This window comes from Chelonoidis abingdonii, chromosome 6 (genome assembly GCF_003597395.2).
Source record: "Chelonoidis abingdonii isolate Lonesome George chromosome 6, CheloAbing_2.0, whole genome shotgun sequence".
Lineage (NCBI taxonomy): Eukaryota > Metazoa > Chordata > Testudines > Testudinidae > Chelonoidis > Chelonoidis abingdonii.
The window spans coordinates 76,928,995-76,950,298 of record NC_133774.1 but is presented as its reverse complement, the minus strand read 5'-3'; the positions used below and the strand labels follow the sequence as shown (position 1 = coordinate 76,950,298).

At 39.2% G+C, this 21,304-nt stretch overlaps 1 protein-coding gene across 3 annotated transcripts in view; it reads right to left on the bottom strand.

The window, feature by feature from the left end:
- Window positions 1–1,272: 1,272 nt before the first annotated feature.
- Window positions 1,273–21,304, bottom strand: part of DMXL1 (Dmx like 1) — a 145,359-nt gene continuing 125,327 nt past the window's right edge. For all 3 annotated transcript variants that reach the window (XM_032799667.2, XM_032799668.2, XM_032799669.2), the window contains 10 exons: window positions 19,074–19,160; window positions 17,135–17,256; window positions 16,858–16,999; window positions 14,898–14,958; window positions 14,314–14,441; window positions 13,082–13,174; window positions 12,546–12,637; window positions 11,483–11,535; window positions 2,930–3,147; window positions 1,273–2,560 (listed from right to left, as the gene is read on the bottom strand). In XM_032799667.2, coding sequence (XP_032655558.1) covers window positions 2,336–2,560; window positions 2,930–3,147; window positions 11,483–11,535; window positions 12,546–12,637; window positions 13,082–13,174; window positions 14,314–14,441; window positions 14,898–14,958; window positions 16,858–16,999; window positions 17,135–17,256; window positions 19,074–19,160 — 1,221 coding nt within the window. In that variant the 3' untranslated portion in view covers window positions 1,273–2,335. The remainder of the gene's footprint in view (window positions 2,561–2,929; window positions 3,148–11,482; window positions 11,536–12,545; window positions 12,638–13,081; window positions 13,175–14,313; window positions 14,442–14,897; window positions 14,959–16,857; window positions 17,000–17,134; window positions 17,257–19,073; window positions 19,161–21,304) is intronic.

The window sequence follows — 21,304 nt, the reverse complement described above, 5'->3', positions numbered from 1 at the left end:
TATGTTTGATAATTATAAACTTCACTGAAAAGACTCATTTGTTCCCAGACATTCCTTTTCCAGTATAAGCACATAGGTTTACCTAGTAAACTGAAAGAAAAAAGTGCAGTTCTGCTCAGAAAGATGACTAATGTGATAGTGAAGTTCAACATCTGAATGACTTCCATATCAAATCTGCTCAGTTTACAAATGAAAGGATGGCTTTCCCAAATTGCCAGTGCACTGAACTGAGCTGGGAATCTGAAAAGTTAAATTACATTATCCTGGTTTGCTATTAACTGAAGTTCTGAAAATGAAATTTAGGCCCCAGTGGTGCAAATAATTATGAACAGTTGAGTAATCTCAGTTAATTCAATTGGGATGTAAAATTATTCACATGACTAAGCATTTACAAGATCGGTTTTAATTGTGTTAATGCATGAGCCACTGATAGCTATGTGGGCTTTGTGATGCTAACAGGAATAAGTATTACCAATATATTGGTCACTAAGCAGATACAATAATGCACACAGATCTACAGAGTAAAATGGTGCCATTTTAAGTCAGCCACTTCTCTGTTCTGTCACTGTACTGTAAACTCAGTGTCAATCCATGAATAAAATGTTAGTGAAACTTTAATTATTCTTCCTCATATTAAACAGCTGTAGCAATTCTTTGAAATGCTGCCACAGGTTTCTCCATAGCGCAAAAAAAAAAAAATCACTGTATTGTACAATTTGTAAGTGCAGGTTATGTGCATAAAAACCATCTTAGTGTTCACATGGCAATTTGCTAAACATACATTTAAAACTATAATACAATTTACAAAATCTTTTTAAACAATTCTACTCTTAAAAGTATCCTGAGAATATTACAAAGCTTATTTTACAAGCCCTTCATTTCTGTGCTTTGTTTATTACCTATTTGGACAAGTTTATTTTACATGAAATATTGTTGCTGTATTTTACAATGTATCTTTTAACAACAGTATACCATTTTCATTTGAGTAACTGATCAGCCTTGTATCTAGCCTAATTATAAATCAAGCTTTCTACATTTTTGAAATAGGTCAGGAAAAGTAATGTAAAATAATTTCAGAAACAGTTTTAGCTTGTTAAAAAAGATTCAAAGGCTTTGTGCATTTTTAATATTTTGGTCAGGTATTTAGGTCATGCTGTTTTACATTTTGGCAAAAAAGAAAAAGCTCCGAACGCCTTCAATACATTTTTCTTTGATTTTTTATATAATTTGTAACTCTACAATATATTTTATACAACTAAGGTCATAAAGTACTTCACTCTTGTATTTTTATTTGCTTTCTTCTTTTTAAAGGTGCTTAGAAAGACAGACACAAGTACTGGAAACAAATTCAGCATCTTTTGGCTAAATACAAAAGTCTCACTGGAAAAAATTAAAATATTTCAGTTGTTTCCTCTCTTTACAGTTACTTAAATAAATACCCTTTATCTAAAGATAAATTCTAATTTCTTATCCTATACAACACCTGTCTGTAATTTGTCTTGTCAAAATTAAAGCTTCACACATTCTCTTTACACAGTTTTATTAGGAAGATATCCATATATTTGCATATTTTGAAAAGGGGGAGTTTAGGGTTAAAAATATAGTTTTTTTTCAAGGTAAGACTTCCATTCTGTTGACAATGTTTCAAGCTACAGCATAGAAAACCCAAGTTATGGAATATCCTTCAGTTTCTTATACCCTAGGTGAGAGAAAAAGGGCTTAGGTGAGTTGTGGAGGTAACCAGCTTGGATTCCACAAATGGGAGGGTGGTGGTGGTTCATCAAATCAGTGTTCCATGGGCCAGTTCCTTCTGTGGGATAAGCACCTGATTCAGAGGTTTGCTTATTTTCTAGACAGAGGGGCAAACACTTATTCATGGCTGCCAAAGAGTAAAAGTTTGTAGAGACACAGTTGTGGTTGTCAGAGTAAAGGGGAATCATGATATAAGGTTTCCATCTATTCCTGGCTTGGGAGAAGGCCAGGTGTTCAGTTTGAGAAACACTCATGCTCTGAACAGAGGAGAGGTTACCACAAAAGGAGGGGAGTGGGGAACCATTTCAGCAACATATTGTGTGTGTATACACATTATAAATATATATAATATATATTTTACAGCATCAGCTATGATTCCTACATTAGGCAATATAATCCAAATCTGAAGGACCTTGTTAATCTTTAAGGCATCACGGATTTAAGCTCCAGGAAATAAATATGAACACAGAAAAGCAAAAATCTTTGTGGCACCAATTGTAAAACTATCATTGGTACATGACATTTGTTGGCATTTCCATGAAAAATATCATCAGAAAAGTTACACACAGTATTGACAAAAATATCAGAGCATAAATTTCACTTCATTTTTCAACACTTCATTTACTGGGCTAAATTGATCAGGCAAGATTCTCATTTTTACTGTTCCATCAGCTCCACAGGAGAATATGTGATTTGCTGGTCCTGTCTCAATCTGCATGACCCCTGTCCCAATGTTTCTGAAGATTGACTGTCGAGCATGCTCATTGATGAAAGTGTGAAGAAGATTAAAGGTAGATAAACTCCATACCTGAAAATTATTAACACAAATAATCAGTAATGTTTATGCTTTCTCAACTCACTGAAAATCATTAATGAAAACTCAGGCCACCTAGCTTGATCAGATGTTTCATACTTGGTCTTCATTTTCAATCACTAATATTCTCATAAAAATATTTAACTATAAAAAAGCCATTAAGGTAACATCAAGGTTCACAGATAAACACTGAAGTCAGAAAGTAAAGTTAAGGCTCATCACCTTATTTAGAAGTTAAGACCTACTGAATGATCCATTTCTCTGGCAATGCAAAATTCTAGTCCATATATAAGAGATTAGAATTTTGCAAACATTTAGTATGAAAACGTTATACAATGCCTTGTTCCACCAAATTAAAGTTACCTTTATATTGCCTTCTGCTGATCCTGTTACAAAGTATTCTTCTGCAGGATCCACAGCAATTGCTTTAACAGGAGAATCATGACTCTGGAATAGCTGTCGTTGTTGCTTTTGGCGAAGATCAAGTATACAAGTAAACCCTTTTCTGCCTCCTGATATTAAAAGCTGATGTTTTGGAGCATATGCTAGCACAGTTGCCCCACTATCATGACAGATAAAAGCTAAAATACAAAATAAAGGATGTTAGAGAATGTAATACGTCAGCTTTAGCCTCCTCTTCAGTGCTAATGGTTTAGCGCAGTACCAACAGGAATATAGGGCTACTGAATTAGATGGAGCAATAATCTGATCCAGCATAACAATTCCTATCTATCTATGATAGTGGCCAGTTCCAGATACTTCTGAGAAAGACACAAGAAACCCTGCAGTACACAGTTAAGAAATAACCTGCCCACAGGGAACATTTCTATCTTACCCTGTCTAGTTATAGGTTGTCTTATGCCCTGAAGCATGAAGGTTTCCTCCCTCCCCAAAAAAACTTTTTAATCCTTGCTAGTGTAATGCTAGATGTTATCAACATAAATGTCTAATCTTTCTTTCAAATCTGTTAAACTTAGTCTCAGTGATATCTTGTGACAATGAGTTCTACAGACTACTTGTGCATTGTGTTAAAAGTGTTTCCTTTAATTATTTTACATCTGCTGCCTTTCAGTTTCCTTGAGCGTTGTTCCTGTTCTTTAGTAACCAGAATCAGCACACAGAGGTGCTTGAACCTTATCAGGACTACAGTAGGAGAAGAAAGATGACAGTAATCAGTAGAGCTGGCCAAAACTCTGAATGTCTGTTTCATGGATCAAAAACAAGTTTTCTGAAATTTCCAGCAGACCAGAGATTCTGAACAATTTCATTTCAGAAACACCAAAGGATGCTGTTTCTGAAACAACATATGCTCCCCAGGTTCCCTGGCAGCTGCTGAAAGAAACTGAGGTGATTCTTGTCAGTTATGCTGCAGCCCATCATTGAATAGCGTTCATGAAACTGACCAATGAAATGTTACTGAAAAGAAGTTCCTTATTTGGTACAGCAACTAACTGGAATTCTTCGAGATTGTGTAGTTCCTTTATGTAGTCACCCCCTATAGGAGTGATAGAGGGAGACCTCCATCCATCCGTAAAACTATCCTAACTAAAACTTCCTAAAAAGTAGTAAAAAAAAAATAATAATAATAATAAAAAAGGACTATTTACCATTATTTACAGGCAACATGTTAAGGACCACAGCAAATGCTATGGACATTGAAGGGTTCCCTCTCAATAGAAGGAGGGCTCAATTTCCTCAGGGAGAGGCTGGCTAGCATAGCAAAGAAACAGACAAACTAGCAGAAAAATGGGAGAATAAAAAGAAGGAAGATACAAGCACTCAGCCCAAAATTGATGTTGAGAACAAAGCTAATTAAGGAAGCAGAGGATATGAAGAGGAACTCCTGAATTGCCTATACACCAATGCTAGGAACCTGGGTAAGAGAAACAAAAGGAATTGAAATTGCTCATTTATGAGACAAATTTCATCTAATTGTTATTACTGAAACCTGGTGGGCCGATTTGCACTATTGGAGTCTTAAATAGGTTATAACTGTTCTCTTTAAGAGGAATTGAGTGGGAAGGGCACTCTCTCAAAAATGTCATTACCTGTTTAAGTCACTGATAACGCAGAAGAAAATTATTTTGAATGCTAATAGATCAATGTCCTAACAGAAAACATATAAGGTGGAGTATTAGTGTCTGCTACAGACCACCAAATCACACTAGGGAACAGGATGACTGCCTCCTTACACACTATCTATATAGAAGATAAATAAATTAGATATGGGGAAAAAAATGCATGATCACAGAAGGCTTCAATTTGAGTGACATACGTTGGAGGTCTCACGCTGCCAGTACTAAAACATCCTTGGAACGTCTAAATATCATAGTTGACACCGTCCTACTTCAAAAAATATTACAACCAACACAGGGGGAATTCTTTATTAGATCTTGTCCTAATAGATTAAGAGGAGCGATCAGAGAATTAAAATTAGTGGTAGCTAAGGTACAAGTGATCATGGCATGTGTGATCACATTTATAATGTGCAAACAGAATAAAGTTCAGACCAATATATATATACACATATACATACATACATACACACACACACACACACTTGCTGCTTTAATAATCCAAGCCAGTAACATATAAATACACACACACACACGATGGCGAATTTCACAAAGCTGAAACAATTATGAGCCAAATCAGCTGGGAGGAAGAATTTAAATCAGAAAAATGTGAACGATAATTGAGATTAATTTAAAAACATCTTACTCCTATTACAGCTGTCCCCCTGCTAGCATTCTTCTTTCCCTTCTCCTTCTGTTTGTCCTGGTGGCTGCCCCTCCCGGCCATTGTGCTAACTAAAGTCATAGCCCTATTCATAGGGATGGCTTGTACAGACTAACTGGAACCACTGCCCTGCCTAGGGAGGGGGCTTCTTGCTTCTTTGTTTAGCTCCTTTGTTCAGACCCGGGCTCGGTGTGGGGGGCGCTGCCCAGAAATGCAAGACCTGAAGTGGCCAACTAATTAAGCATATGAGTCATACCTGTGGCTCAGAACATGCCCAGGCATGCCTATGCTCACCTGCAGCCTTTCCCTGCCTTCTCTCCTCCCCTGTATCAAGAGGAGCCAATCAAAAGTACTGGTGGGAAACTGCCTGAGTTTGCCTTTAAAGCCAGACATTTTCTGATCAGACCTCGGAGAAGGTCTTTGGTTTGCCACCTGGTCTGATCAGCTAGGGGTCTTTGGGGGGCCCTCTCTCCGCTCTCGTTTGTTTTTGAGCGTACCCCCGTTTTTAAACTCCCCTCCCACGAACAACGAATTTGTGCCTGGAGATCTCCTGATTACTGAAAGCGAATCGAGTCCTCTCTCCATCCTCCGATGCTACTGCTGTTCCTGTGTCTATGTTTGCTGCTTTCCTGGGGACTGCTCCTTTGCTGTTAAAATATATGCCTGTGCCGCTGCTGGGCTGTGCCTTCCTGGACAGTATCCAGGGCTGCCAGCTTGCAGCCCTCCCCACTGATGCGAAGGTGCACCTATTAGAATCAGGTTCTTAGTCTAGATAAGTTGTAATTTCATTTTGCATAGCTGCGGTTAAGTTAGGTTTAGAGAATTGTTTGTATTGTGCTCTGTAAGTTAGGTTTAAAAAATTGTTGCACTGTGTTCTGTTACTTGCTAATTTGTGTAGTCTTGGTTAAGTTAGATCATAGATAAGATTTTGCTGTGTTCTGTATAATTGTGGTTAAGTCTGTCTTCCCGCTGCCGCACCCCCCCCCCCTTGCATCCAAGAGTTTTAAAATAGCTTGTGAGGAGCTTGCTGATTGTTAATATTGTTTATCAACAAATCTTGGAACATTGGGAAGTTTCAGAAGACTGGAAGAAAGCTAATGTGCCCGTTTAAAAAAGGGCAAATGGGATGACCCAGCTAAATATAGGTCTGTCACACTAAAAATGGATCCTGGATAAGATAATGCAGCAGTTGATACCGGACTTGATTAATAAAGAATTAAAGGAGGGTCATGTTCTTAATGCAAATCAAGATGAGTTTATGGAAAATAGATCCTGTTAAACTAATTCAGTATTTTTTTTTAAAATGAGATTACAATTTTTGTTGATAAAGGTAAAAGTGTTGATGTAATATACTTTGACTTGGTGCCACATGGCATTTAGATTAAAAAATGAGAACAGCATACATGAAATGGATTAAAAATTGACTAACTGGTAGGTCACAAAATGAAATTGTGAGCAGGGAATCAGCATCAAATTGGTTTGTTTTGAGTGAGGTTTCAAAGGGATTGGTTCTCGGCTCTATGCTGTTTATCAGCGAAATACATAAAATCATCACTATGGAAGTTTGTAGATGAGACAAAAATTGGGGGAAATGATAAATAACAAAGAGGACAGGTCACTGATTCAGAGTAATCTGGATCGCTTGGTAAACTCGGTGCAAGCAAACCATATGCATTTTAATACAACTAAAGGTAAATGTATACATCTAGGAACAAAGTATGCAGACATACTTATAGGATGGGGGCCTCCAGCCTCGGAAGCAGCGACTGAGAAGAATTGGGGGTAATGGTGGATAATCAGCTAAACATGAGCTTCCAATATGCTGGTGTGGCCAAAAGAGATAATGCAATCCAGGAATACATAAAGAGAGAATTTTCAAGCAGTACAGAGGTTATTTTACCTCTATATTTGGCACTAGTGTGACCACCGCTGGAATACTGTGTCCAGTTCTAGTGCCCTCAATTGAAGAAGGATGTTGATAAATTGGAAAACTCAGAGAAGAGCTATAAAAATGATAAAAGGAATAAAAAACGTGCCTTGGCTCAACAGATTGATCTCCTTGAGTCTAACAGAAGGTCAAGAAATGATGATTACGGTCTATAAGTACTTGCATGCGGAACAAATATTTAATAATAGGCTCTATCTAGCAAAGAAAGATATAACATGATCCAATGGCTGGAAGATGAAGCTAAACAAACTCAGACTGGAAATAAGGCATACATTTTTGACAGTGAGTAATTAACAATTGGAACAATTTACCCAGGAGCTGTGATGGATTCACCATCACTGATAATTTATAAATCAAGATTGCACAATTTTCTAAAACATCTGCTCTAGGAATTATTTTGGGGAAGTTCTATGGCCTGTGCTATGCAGGAGGTTAGACTACATGGATCACAATAGTCCTGTCTGGCTTTGGAATCTATGCTGACAAAAAGATTAATGGTTGCTAGATATTAAATAAAACTAGACTTATTTAGGACACTAACATTAGACCCAAGATTATGAAAAATGGGTCTCATTCTAAGGTTGAGTTTGTAAAATTGCCAGTTAGATAAATCATAGAAACGTAGTGCTGGAAGGGACCTTGAGAGGTCAAGTCCAGCCTCCTATGCTGAGAAAGGGCTAAGTAAACCTAGACCATCCCTGACATGTGTTTGTCCAAACTGTTCTTAAAACTTCCCAGTGACTGGGATTCTACAACCTCCCCCAAGCCTATTCCAGAGATTAACTATCCTGATAGTTAGAAAGTTTTTCCTAATATCTAACCTAAATCTCCCTGGCTGCAGATTATGCCCATTACTCCTTGTCCCACTTTCAGAGGACATGGAGAACAATTAATCACAGTCCTCTTTATAACAGCTCTTAACATATCTGGAGACTTATCTCCCTTAAGTATTCTTTCTTTAAGACTAAAAATGCCCACTTTTATTAACTTTTCCTCATCTGTAACATTTTCTAAACCCTTTATCTATTTTATTGCTCTCTTCCGGACTCTTTCCAATTTGTCCATTTTTTCTGAAGTGTGGTGCCGAGCACTGGACTCAGTACTCCAGCTGAGGCCTCACTAATGTCAACTGAAGTGGGAGAATTACCTCCTGTGTCTTACATACGACACTCCTGTTAATATACTCCAGCATATTAACCTTTTTTGCAACTGCAACACATTGCTGACTCCGATTCAAGTTGTGATCCACTATGACAATTTATCATTTTCAGAAGTACTACAGTCTAGCCAGTTGCTCCCCATTTTGTAGTTGTCCATTTGATTTTGCTTTCCTAAGTGAAATACTTGTACTTATATTTATTTAATTTCATCATGTTGATTTTAGATCAAATTCTCCAATTTGTCAAGGTTCTTTTGAATTGTAATTTTGCCCTCCAACATGCCTGCAACCCCTCCCAGTTTTGTGTCATCCACAAGTTTCACAAGCACACTCACCACTCCATTATCCAAGTCATTAATGAAAATATTGACTAGTACCAGAGCCAGGACTGACCCATGTGAGACCCCACTAAATACACCCTCCCAGTTTTGCAGCAAATCATTGGTAACTAATGTCTTTCAATCAGTTGTGCACCCACTTTATAGTAATTTCATCTAGACCACATTATCCTAGTCTGCTTGCAAGAGTGCCACATGGGCCTGTGTCAAAAGCTTTTCTAAAAACACCACATCTTTTCTCCCCCTATCCACTAGGCCCTGTCAAAGAAGGAAATCAGGTTAGTTTGGCATGATTTATTCCTGACATATCCATGCTGATAAGTATCATTTTGTAGTTGTGTACAGTTGAAGAGTTTGTTCAAGTATATTTCCAAGGATCAAAGTTGGGCTGACTGGTCCATAAACTCCTGGGTCATCTTGGTTCCCCCTTTTAACAACAGGTACTAAGCTTTGTCCTTTTCCAGTCCTCTGGAACCTCACTTGTCCTCTGTGAGTTCTTGAAGATAAATGCTAACAGTTTCAAAATTGCTTCAGCTAGTTTCTAGGATGAATGCAAGTCAGGAGGGCCTGATGACATTCATCTAAGTTATCTACGTATTCTTTAACCTGTACTTTCCCTATTTTGACTTGCGTTCCTTCCCCTTTCTTGTTAATATTAATTGTGCTCACCATTAACCTTCTTAGTGAAGACTGAAGCAAACAGGCATTAAATACTTCAGTCTTCTTACTGTCATCAGTTATTAGTTCTCTTTCCTAGTTAAGTAGAGAACCTACACTTTTATTTGTCTTTCTCTTACTCCCAATGCAGTTAAAGAACCTCCTTGTATTGCCTTTTATCTTCCTTGATAGGCTAAGGCAGAAACTGAATTGCACCTTAGCTTTTCTGATTTTGTTTCTATATGCTTGTGTTATTCTTTGGTACTCCTCCACAATTTGTACTAGTAAGTTCAGCAAATTGGATATATAAAAAACCTGACAAATATCCACAATGCAACTTTCATAGTATCACTATTCAGAGTAGCAATGCACTTCAAAAATTTACCAAAATACATAGCTGGAGACCACTGTGCTGGCTCTCTGGGCTTCTCTATATTGGGAAGTTACATAATATTAATTAACAGATTCTAACATAATAAAACACTCTGCACGCATTGTCATGTCATGTCAGTTGGTGACAATTGATCTATGCTGAGTGCTAAATTAAGTTGGACAGAGCGTTAGTTAGAATGTGTTAAGATGCAGTTTTCCTGTATAGAGGAGGCCTAAAGAATTGATCAGATCGCAAGGTCCATGTATTCAGGTGTTTGTACTGACATCCACAGTAGCCGGTTTTTCAACTCTTAAAATCTCTTAAGGAAACTCATAGTGATTTACATTGAAACATTCAAAATTGTCTTAAGCTACTACTTCAGGGACCAACAAGAAACTGGTTATGCAAAAAGTAATTTTCTAACAGATGGAGATAATTGTAGTCCATAAGATGTTCTCAAAAGTGATGTGGTTCCTACTAAGTGTGGCAGTAACACACAGTGTTCACTATGCACTGACTAGTAGTAGCAATCATCTTGATATTCCATGCACAATAAGTAAGTCTGCAAATCTGTCATGGAGATCACGGATTCTGTGACTTTCAGGGACCTTTGTGACATCTGCAGCAGCTCATGCAGCTGATCCAGGGGCCGCCTGAGCAGTTCGGGCAGCCCCTGGGCCAGCCGCACCCACCGCTGCAGGGGCAGTCTCGTGCTACTGTGACCCCCTCTCTTCCCATAGCAGCAGGAGTTTGGGTGTGGGAGGGGGCTCAGGCCTGGGACAGGGGCTGAGGGATCTGGGCAGCACTTACCTTGCGGGGGAGGAGCGCGGGCAAGGGCTCCCCGGAAGCAGCAACATGTCCCTCATCTCCTAGGTGGAGGCGTGGCCAGGCAGCTCTGTGTGCTGCCTCTGCCTGCAGGTGCCACCCCCACAGCTCTCATTGGCTGCGGTTCCTAGCCAATGGGAGCTGCGGAGCCAGTGCTGGGGTGGGGGCAGTGCACGGAGCTCCATGGCTGTGCCTCCACTTCAGAGATGAGGGACCTGTAGCTGCTTCTGGGGAACCTGCCAGCCCTCCTCCCAAGAAGCAGCTTGGGTCCTGGGCTGTGTCTTGCCCCTTGCCCCAGAGCACACAAGTTTAAGTTAGGGGTATATAGTACAAGTCATGGACAGCTCACGGGCCATAATTTTTTGTTTACTACCTGTGACCAGTCTATAACTTTTACTAAAAATACTCATGACTAAAACGTAGCCTTAACAATAAGTAGGGAGTTGCCGAATCCATCTTAGAATAAAAACAAAGCAAGGGAATTGTGTACTGATACCTTCTACTGTCAAGTCACTAAGATACCTTGCCACACAGAGAGGCAAATCCTTAGGTGGTATAAACTGAAATAGGTCCTATGACTTCAATGATAATTGAAGCTATGGTAATTTGTAACAGCTGAGGACCTGCCCCAGTACATAAATATTTTTTAAATCACCATTCATAATTTAGATACTATGGAGAAAGACACTATGATGAAAGACTGTTTATAAACATATTTTGCAACTAATGAAGATATAGGTAATAGTTATGGCTATGGACCATCAAAATTAAGTAAAAACAGTAATTTAAAAATCTTAAAAGAAAACTCCAGAATTATTTATAAATTTAAAACTATATTAACTTGAAGTACAACATTTGTTGTTGTGTTTTTACTTACCATGCACTAAACTATTTGCAGGTGTAACTAAGGTATCCCACAAACATATATTTCTGTAAAAAGAAAAAGATATGTTGACCTTTTTAATTTAACTGACTTAACTACTAATGCAGTTTGAAGAGAAAAAGGTAGGTACTTTACATATTTGAAATAGTGCAGCCAATATCTGAACATTTCACACAACACACTTTTATGCTCAAATACATTAGTAGAATTAACATGAAAGTTCAGATTGACAAACCCAAAATTACTCACTCATTCAACATTACTTGCATTTGTTTACTGTGTTCTATTATAAAGAACTCCGTTACCATCCTTCCAAAGGTTTATTCTTATCCTAAAAAAATGTGACTAATTAACCACCAGTTAAGATTTTTATTAAATTATAGCAGTGGTTATGTGGCCCACAATGTGTTACCTGGGCTGCAGGGGGCCGGGAGGCAGGGCAGCAGCAGCACTCCTGACCCCAGATCTGTGTGGGGGCCGCTGCCTGCCCCTGCCCCTGCGGGGGCGGCTGACAGTCTTGACCTCAGACCCCAGCCATGCAGGGCTGGCTGGCAGCCTCAACTCCACCACACTAGGCAGACCAGACCCCGTTGTAGCTGTGTGCTAATTTGGCCCCATGCAGACCATGGGCCACTGGTTGAGAACTGCTGAATTACAGATATACATATAACATGAGCACATGAATATTGTACAGTCAACCCACTCATCTTTGTTCTTGCACAGGATTCACATTAAATTAATTTCTCTTGTTGTTGGAGTCTTCTACATACTGGGTTTGTTTTCTCTATCAGGGTCATGTTTAAAAAAAGTTAAGCTTAAGTTTCGAGCTAGTCCAAGCCTGGACAAATCTCTCAAATCTATAAAAATGGTAACACTTACTAAAACATTTGTAAAGAGGGATGAAAGGGCTTCTGTTTTATTTGATGCGACCATATCACAAGTTGGTAGGTGACAATCTTACTGCCCAAATCCCAAACTACATAACAGCAAGAAACATTAAAAACAGTATTATTCATGAATCCTTAGCCTCAACTATGATCTTGAATCAAGTTCTTACCTGTTATCAGTAGCCTGTCCAGCTGTGGCTATCAAAGAGGAGGAACTGATGAAAACAAAATCATTGGCTGTTTTGTTATGACACTGCCACGTCTGGAAAATGACAGTACACAGTTAGGAAAGTAGTCATGTAACAAAGCTAGCTTTCGTGCTAGCATAAAAGCTTATTTAAAGGATAAAAAGTACATTAAAGGTTGTTCTTCAATCAACTAAAAGTGGAGGAATTCATAGTTCAGACTAACTCTATACTTAGTCTACCAATAGTCTTAAATTTTTAACACAAGTGTTGGGCACTTCCAGTGGTATTTGCTTTGCAACCAAAGATAACCAAATAATTTAGATCTTATTTTGCATTCTCTCTTCAAATTAAGAAATATGGTTATGAACTGAGAATCTGTCTGCTAAATTTCAACCAAATAGAAACAAGACAAGGTTAGCTGAAAAAAATCCTAGTGGATTCTTAACTTTTCTGGTGCTGCCAGGAGACCACCTAGTACAAAGCAAATGTATGCACTGCAAGTTTACATTTTAGCTTACCAGATATGGTTTGGGTGTGCTTCCAGTAAGTGGGCAACACTTCCAGTTTGTTTGATATAAACATATATATCCATCAGCATCAACAATCCCGAACTGAAGAGAGAAAATGTGTATGTATATTTTTAATACACAATGTAATACATGTATTTTGCTAGGCATATTTAAGATAGAGAAATTATATTGCCACCACTTCAGTCCAGTAGATAATAAACAGAAACTTTATCTTCCCAGAAACACTTGTATTGCGTGCCTGGTCTAACTCTGGAAAGCAATTGCACCAGAACCAAACCCAAATCCAACACTCCCTTGACGCAACACACCAACTAACTTGGATTACAGCATTTCAAGGCACATGCTATTTCTATTGTCTGTTGTTGTTGTTACAGAAAAGGAGCAGCAGCAGCTAAAACAGAAAGGATATTTTTAAAATTGATGACTTCTGTTAATAGATATAAAGGCTTGTCTACACTGCCCTGCGGTTTGGGGCTGTCAATAGCAGTGCACACCAACATGCTGCACTGTAACTCCCCCATCTGGACTCTGTAGGTAGAAAGTAAAAGATTCCTAGTTTGCATTAACGTAATCTTCTTGAAGATACTATGTTAATGCAAACTGGGTATCTTAGTTTGTGCCTGCAGAATCCAAATGGGAGAGTTACAGTGCAGCATTTTGGTGTATGCTGCTATTCACACCTCAGTAGTCTGAAAATGCAGGGCAGTGTAGATGTAACTGTCTCTTAGAAGTTTTCTTTGACTTAAAAAGTCTTACTGAAGCAGCAGTCCTCAGAACAGTGCTGGAACAATGGTGTTTATACTACAGCTTTTTAAAACAAATGATCAGATATACTCAAGTCCTGTGTACCTGTATCCTGATATACCTTGGTATGTATAATTTATGTTTAGCTTTGCAAATTTAATTTTTTAAAAGGAGACGCTGTTCTCAAAGTGTTCTAATTCTGCAATTACGAAGGGGTTCCAGGGTATTTATTCTGGTTCATACTTCAAGCAGATGTGCTGTCTGGCCCTCCCTTCCCCCTTTAAAAAGATGTTTGAAAAGTAAATAGCAGAAAAGCAAGGCTTTTGAGAGTCATGCTCTCCAAGGAGTTCAGTATTTTAATGCATTATGTTTGAATACAGTGTTATTTATTGACATAGTGAACCAACAAAGAAAAGCTGTTTATACTGCTTTGCAAAAAAACCAGGAAGTGAGTAGAGAGGATTTCTGTATAATACCTTATTTCCTTGGTGATTGAATCTTATTCGTGTTATCCTTGAGTTGCCACCAGAGCGGAAACATGCGATTTGTTGTGAATGGCCCCATTCAAACATTCTCACGCTACCATCTTGAGCACCCGTCAAGTCTGTAATAGAATAATATATCTGAATAACTCTTTCCACATATGTTCTACTATTTGAATAGAAAATCCAAGCTTCATCTACGGGAAAAAAGAATCTGACAAATAAGGTAAAGTTAAAGTTTCCTATGGTCTTTTAGGAGTATTATAGCAACGACTAGAGGTCCTAAACAGACTAGGGCCCCAGTCTGTCTGCTGTTTTTTTGTTTTACTGCATATTGTAGGTGAAAGAGGAATAAATTCCCAATTTGGACCAAGTAAAATAGTTTTTGAAGGCCCGCCCTCCCCCATCTTTTTAAAAAGAGCGATGGTTTCATTATATAGAAGGTTCACACAATGTGTGTGTTTTCTAAAATCTTTAATATACTTTTGCTGTTATAAATTAGTAATACATATTGGGAAACAAGGAGAGTTAGGAAAGTACTGTAAAAACAATAATATCTGTTAAAACAATGAACTTACAATAAGGTAGAGTTGGATGGGAAGCCATTCTTCTGACATTATTAATAGCCTTCTTGATCAGCTGTTCAATATAAAAGATAATCAAAAACAGTTAAACTACACAACTAATTAAAAACCTATTAGATTAAATTAGTTATGGGAAATGACTGGTTTCCTTTTTAAATTCCCACTGAAAACAAAGGCAATACCACTTTTAAAAATGCGTGTGAAAGTGAATGGAAGCTGAAGTTTCTCCCAACACTAATGCTTTAGTTTCTACTTAGTCATTTTATAATTACAGGGTGAAAAAGAATTGGATAGTGTAATTTGTGGCCCTCCGCTGAAGAACAAATAATATAGTTAGCTCAGATTAAAAAAAGGGAGATTTTCAAAAAGACGTGATGGATTTAGAAGCATAAGCATAAGCCCATTGACTTGTTCTCCTAAATATGCTACTATGCCATTTCAGTCCTTTGCCTCTCTGTCAAGTGATGTGCTGATGGGAGATCTTGCGGACTCCCGGGAGTCCCTTGCTATACATTCTGCCATGAAAATGAAGGAAACATTCACATTATTTCCCTGCCTCTGATGGAGTACACACCTCTCTGCTGTCTTCTCTGGGGTTCATAAAATACTTCTGCAAGAGCACTTTTTGGCATTTGGAATGGACCAAATATCAAATTGCCAGAGTTTTGTATTTTAAAAAGGTGTCCTGAAAAAAGATACCCAAGATTACCTCTCTGAACACACAAACTCCTGGTGCACAGGACTGTGTCATATAGTGGAAATGAATGTTTGTTGGAGTTCAGCATTAAACTATTAGTAAGACATAATTGCTACCCTGCGTGATGGTGGATATCTGAATGTTTTAACTACGTGCACTGGCATCAAATGGAAGTCACATTTGTTTGTTACTACCTATGGGACAGATCTCAACCAGTGAGCTTGGAGGTGAAAGACTCCATGTCTCATCATTCTTGTAAGCCTGAAAGAGGTTATTAAACTAAACTTTCTGTAGAGACTGCATAACGTTGCAGAATTTACTAAAAAGTAGATAACTATGATTATTGATAGAGAATTAGGCTGCCTGGCAATTTACAAGATAAAACATTGTCAGTTTATACCAAATTTGATACATAGTTGTAAATACATGTGTTATCTGGTAATTTTTCAGTTGGCCTATGCATTTTCCCCATAAATCCTAGAATCTCTATTCCCCTCCACCCCCAAGTTTAATTCATGCACCCAACCCTCACAGCCTGCCATCCTGCAAAGTGAGATGGGCTAGACAGAACTATTTTTAAAGCTTAGTGATACCACTCCTATATAGACTGAAGGGATCGCTGTAGAATATCACACACGCACAAAATACGTTCAAGTACGGTATGAGTTAGTAAAGTATCTTGCTTGTTTTAAACTAAGGTCAGCCTGGAATAAAGAGGGCTTAAATCAAAACCACAAGATCTACTCTGAACTCCAGATACAGACATTAACAGGCTACCTTAAAACCTTGGATCAAAACACTCCTGAATGTAGGTGTTAAAAATCTTGATCCATATCCAAATTTATCCATATTTTAGAATGTTCAGGTTCAGTGTTGAGATTCAGCTCATGAGAGAGAAATTTAAGCTGCAGACTTTTATTTGAACCTGGATGTAGAGTTTTTGTTCAGGTCTCCTGTTTCACTCTGAATATATGCTTCTTTCATCATTTGCAGAGTTAAGCCATTTAACTATACGTGACCTAGACAATTTTTTGCCTAGTTAGTACATCTGAAATCAGTACAGCATCATTAACCTATGAGCATTCGGAGGAAGTGGATGAGGGAGGTGTAGCAGTATGCATTCTGTGCTGCCCTGAAATGTAGAGCATTTTCTGCTCCTCCTTCACTCTGTGCAAGCGTAATCCAGTAACAATGAAAGGCACACAAACCTTAAAGCACTAGAGATATTAAAATGTTATTCTCTGACAAGTGACTTACCACAGATGCACCTCTCCCAGTCTGTGTACTACCAAGCCAAGGCATGTTGATCGGGGTGCCAGGATTGCTGTGTGTATAAGGTGTAGTACCCTGAACATTTGCCAGGTCATCACGAGCATGTATAACCAAGAAGTCATCAGACCTATAAATGCAACATTAGTTACCAGAGTGCTGATTAGACAGATTTTTTAAATAAAGCATTAAATTACTATGGATTAGTTAGTATAACCATAACCGAATTGCAAGGGCTAATCAAATAAAAATGGAATAAATATACCCTTTAGCCTCCACTTCTGTGTCATCATCAACCCAGGTGTAGATTTGTGTAGCTAGAATCCCAGAAACATCTAGTTCTTGAATGTCATGGCTGGAAGCTATTGCAATGCAGTTTCTGTTTGCCTGAAAAAACAGTTACAAAAGAATGAATTTAAAAACAGTTTCCCAGAATGGATCTTTAATTTGACTGTTGCCCTTTCGCTGGTACAATCATTTGTAGACAAACAGAAGACAAACATCTAGCTAGCCAATGTGCAGGTGCACACATTTGTGTGTGCATATCATACAAGTGTCTACATTCTATTGGGTCTACAACTGTGTACAAAAAGTTGCAGTGATGGAGCCGAAATCTCTTCAAAAGTTGGTCCCCTTATGCTTGCCAGGCAAAATTACACATTTATAAGCCCCTTCCTCCCAGGAAGCTTGAGTTCCTTCTTACCTGTCTCCTTGTGGGAAGGCTAAACAGGTTACTGTTTAAGTTCTTATACAACAACATTTATAGCTGCATGCCTTGCAGATGTATCTGAGTAAAACACAAAAGTGCTCTCACGTTCTCTCTTCCTCCCACCCCCTTCTCTCTATACAGTAGTGCTCTGTTCTTCAGTTGGCAGCCTGTGGCCCAGATCCAGCCCATGAGGACATTCCATTTTACCCATCACCGAGCATTAGCTGTCCCTTCATGCCTCCTGGGAAGCAACAGCCAGAGCTGCTCAGGAAGCAGCAGAGGTCTCCCCGTTTCCCCTCAGAAACGGAGCAGGTCGCAGCCTATTCTTACTGGGAAAGCAGGAGGAGCAGAAAGAGCTCTACAGCTCAGGGCAGCTCCATTTTCCTTCCCCCCACCTCTGCTGTGAGCAGAGATGGCACATCCGCTCCTCCCACTTGCCTCCCTGTAAAACCCAGAAATGAGGAGTTTAGGGTGTGGGAGGGGGCTCAGAGCTGGGGGGCAGGCTCTGGGTGCAGGAGGGTGGGACTGAGGAGTTCAGAGGGCAGAAGGGTGGTCAGGGCTGGGGCAGAGGGATGGGGTGCTGGGGGGATATGGGGTGCAGGCTCCGGGCAGCGCTTACCTCAAGCGGCTCCCGGAAGCAGTAGCATGTCCCCGCTTTGCAGAGGCATGGCCAGGCAGCTCTGCATGCTGCCCTGTCTGCAGTTACCACCCCTGCAGCTCTCATTGGTCTTGTTTGCCGACCAATGGGAGATGTGGAGGCGGCGCTTGGGGTGTGGGCAGCGTGCAGAGCCCCCTGGCTGCCCCTACACATAGAAACCAGAGGGGGGACATGCTGCTGCTTCCGAGAGCTGTGCAGAACCCCAGACCCGGCTCCCCGGCAGGAGCTCTAGGACCACATTAAAACCATCTAAAGCGCTGGATGCGGCCCCACGGCCGTAGTTCGTCCACCCCTGGTCTACAACAGCCTGGATAGTGTGGAGAAAGTGGAACTCATTGCTAGAGGGTGCTGTGTAAGTGGCCAATCCCAGGTGCTTCAGATGGAATATAAAGAACAGGTAATCATGAAGTGATCCATCCCATCGCCCATTCCCAGCTTCTGGCAAAGAGGCTAGCGACACCAAATTGCCCTGTTCTGTGAATTCCCTCAGAAGCATCTGGCACCAGCTATGGTCGGAAGACAGAATACTGGGCTAGATGGACCACTGGTCTGACCCAGTATGGCAGTTCTTATGTTCTGTTCAGTAAGACACAAAGAACTAGGAGTGGGAGCACTGAGTGCAGCAAGGAAGGGAGCTGCTGCAAGTTTAATCTCTAGTGACAGGGGAGAAGGGCAGAGGAAGGAACATGGTGACAGTGCAAGCCATATTCGGACTGCTGGCAAGTGTGATATTCTTACACAGTAAGAATACTATCTATAAGAATAGTCTGAAATATTATGTAATGAAATATATCCACTCTATTTTAAAATACAAAGTTACCTTTTCATTATACTCACTTTATTGACTGCAAAGGCAGTAATGATGTCAGATTCTTTATGAATAATCCTTGCTTTACTTCCTGGATATCCCAGATCTGCTTCTATCTGTATTTAGGAAATAAAACCCATATTTCTGTAAGTACAAGCCTGTGTTCAACTTTTAATTCATATTGCAAGCATAAAGGCCAAATACTAGACCATATATGATTATTACATAAAGGTCTCACTAGCAAACATAATATGGTATATGCTAAGTAGGATCCTTAATTGAGTCTACTGGGAAAACTAAAATGTTCAAAGTATTAATAGGTTTGGCTTCTTTTTATTGTATCAAGATCGCCATTTTGGGGGATTCTACAAGTTCTCATCTCAATCACACTTTTGTACCCATTATCTTCCTTGAAATAATGAAGGATATGGACTGCACATGTACACGAGGATGCTGATATAAAGCCATCAGGCACTTCATTATGTTTACATTTAATTTTTCACGAAGGAAGGATCACAAGAGATCCATAAGGGCCTTGTGAATATTTGATGCAACTTAATTCTTCCTATTTCAGCACTGAAGTAGATGAGATTGGCCAAGGGACTGCACGTGCAAGATCTAGTGCAGAGGAATAATTTGAAATTTCTGTCTTATTTTGCCCACCTGCCGTCCATTCAACTATACAAATCCACTGGGCTGTCTTGTACTTTTTCACATTGCAAAAATACACAAATTGAAGCAGCTGATAGAAAAAACTTCATTCCAAAGCTAAATCTTTGCTATCTAAGGTAGTATTTGACTCTTGACTGTTCTGCATTCAATTCTAAAGCAGAAATCACTTTACAAAGTATTTCAGCTATTTGTCAGGGCACTGCAAGATTCCAAAGAGGACCCTGTGACGGCACTGATAAAATTGAGAAATTCCCATGGGAACAAAACCATTACCACTATAATGAGATCATGAAGTGCTACAAAGCATCAGTGAGGACACAGAAATTAGGACCTGTATTTCAAACTTAAATTGAGTAAGTGCTCCAAAAATATAACAAGTGCAAGGTTCCAGAACTGCTATTTTCTGGGTTCTCTCTCTCAGTTTATCGAATCTGAAGTCTTTACTAGTCTCAAAGGCTTACAGGCCTCATTCAGCATTGGGACTCCATTGTACTAGTCCCTGTTAAACAAATGCAGTAATGTGGTTGCTAGTACCATGTGGTATCCAACTCCTTGGATCAGTGTATGTAGAAGCTTCCCTTCTCCTTTGACTTTCATTAATCCTAAGCTTTCAAGAAAGTACTGGTATTTTATGGTTTTAATTAGCTGTTTTCTTCCCAGAGTCTGTGCTTATATTTGCTTCTCCTCTACCTCCACTGTTACTGTAAGTGTGACACAGTTAACCAGATACTAAGTTTAGGATTTTCATATGCGCTGCAGTAAAAACAGTCTGCATTTTCCTTTCCTACTGTTTACTAAGAAGACACTTGCATTGCTTATGCTACACCTGTAGTTATATTTTAAATATCTGGTACAGTACATGTTTGGAAGACAAAAGATGCCACCTTGAGTTTTGTCATTTTGCAGAGGTCACCTTTTAAAGAAAGCTAAAAAAGCCTTGAAGGTATGGGGAAAAAAAAAAGTCTACTCTTCAACTCTTACTAAAATATACAAAACAGAGTTATCTTAATTAGAAAAAAATTCACATGAAAAGGTTTATTCTTGATATGCTCCCAATCATGAATTTAAAGGCATGATGAAAGGGTTGGTTCAGCGGCCTAGTGGTAAAACACAGCACTACTGTAGTGCACTAGAGATGAGAATCTAAACCTCATTTGCTGGTCCATGCAGAAGTTAAGTAACATTTTGGCAGAAAGTGTACTTCATGGTGTTACCAGGATGCATTCCACTGATTCATTTGGGTGATAAATAGCACACTTTCCATAGATCCATATATTTTTAAGGCCACAAATCTTTTTGAATGAAGTCCAAAATTTCTGGTTGAGTGACAATATATCCTGTAAATACAGTCACCCAATTTTAATTTAAGAAAGATGCTGCCACAGCAGGAGCTCAATGCTACACAAGAGGCAGAGATTCCACCGAAAGTCCTTTAATCCTGGTAAGGAAGGAGTAATCCTAGGGAACATGAAATACTGCTTTTAAGGGTGAAACAGTGCACTTCAATGTCTTGAAGTGACCCAGTCTTCTATCTCGATTTCTGAATCTTAGGCACGCTATGTTATCAGAAGCAAATTATTGAATTGTG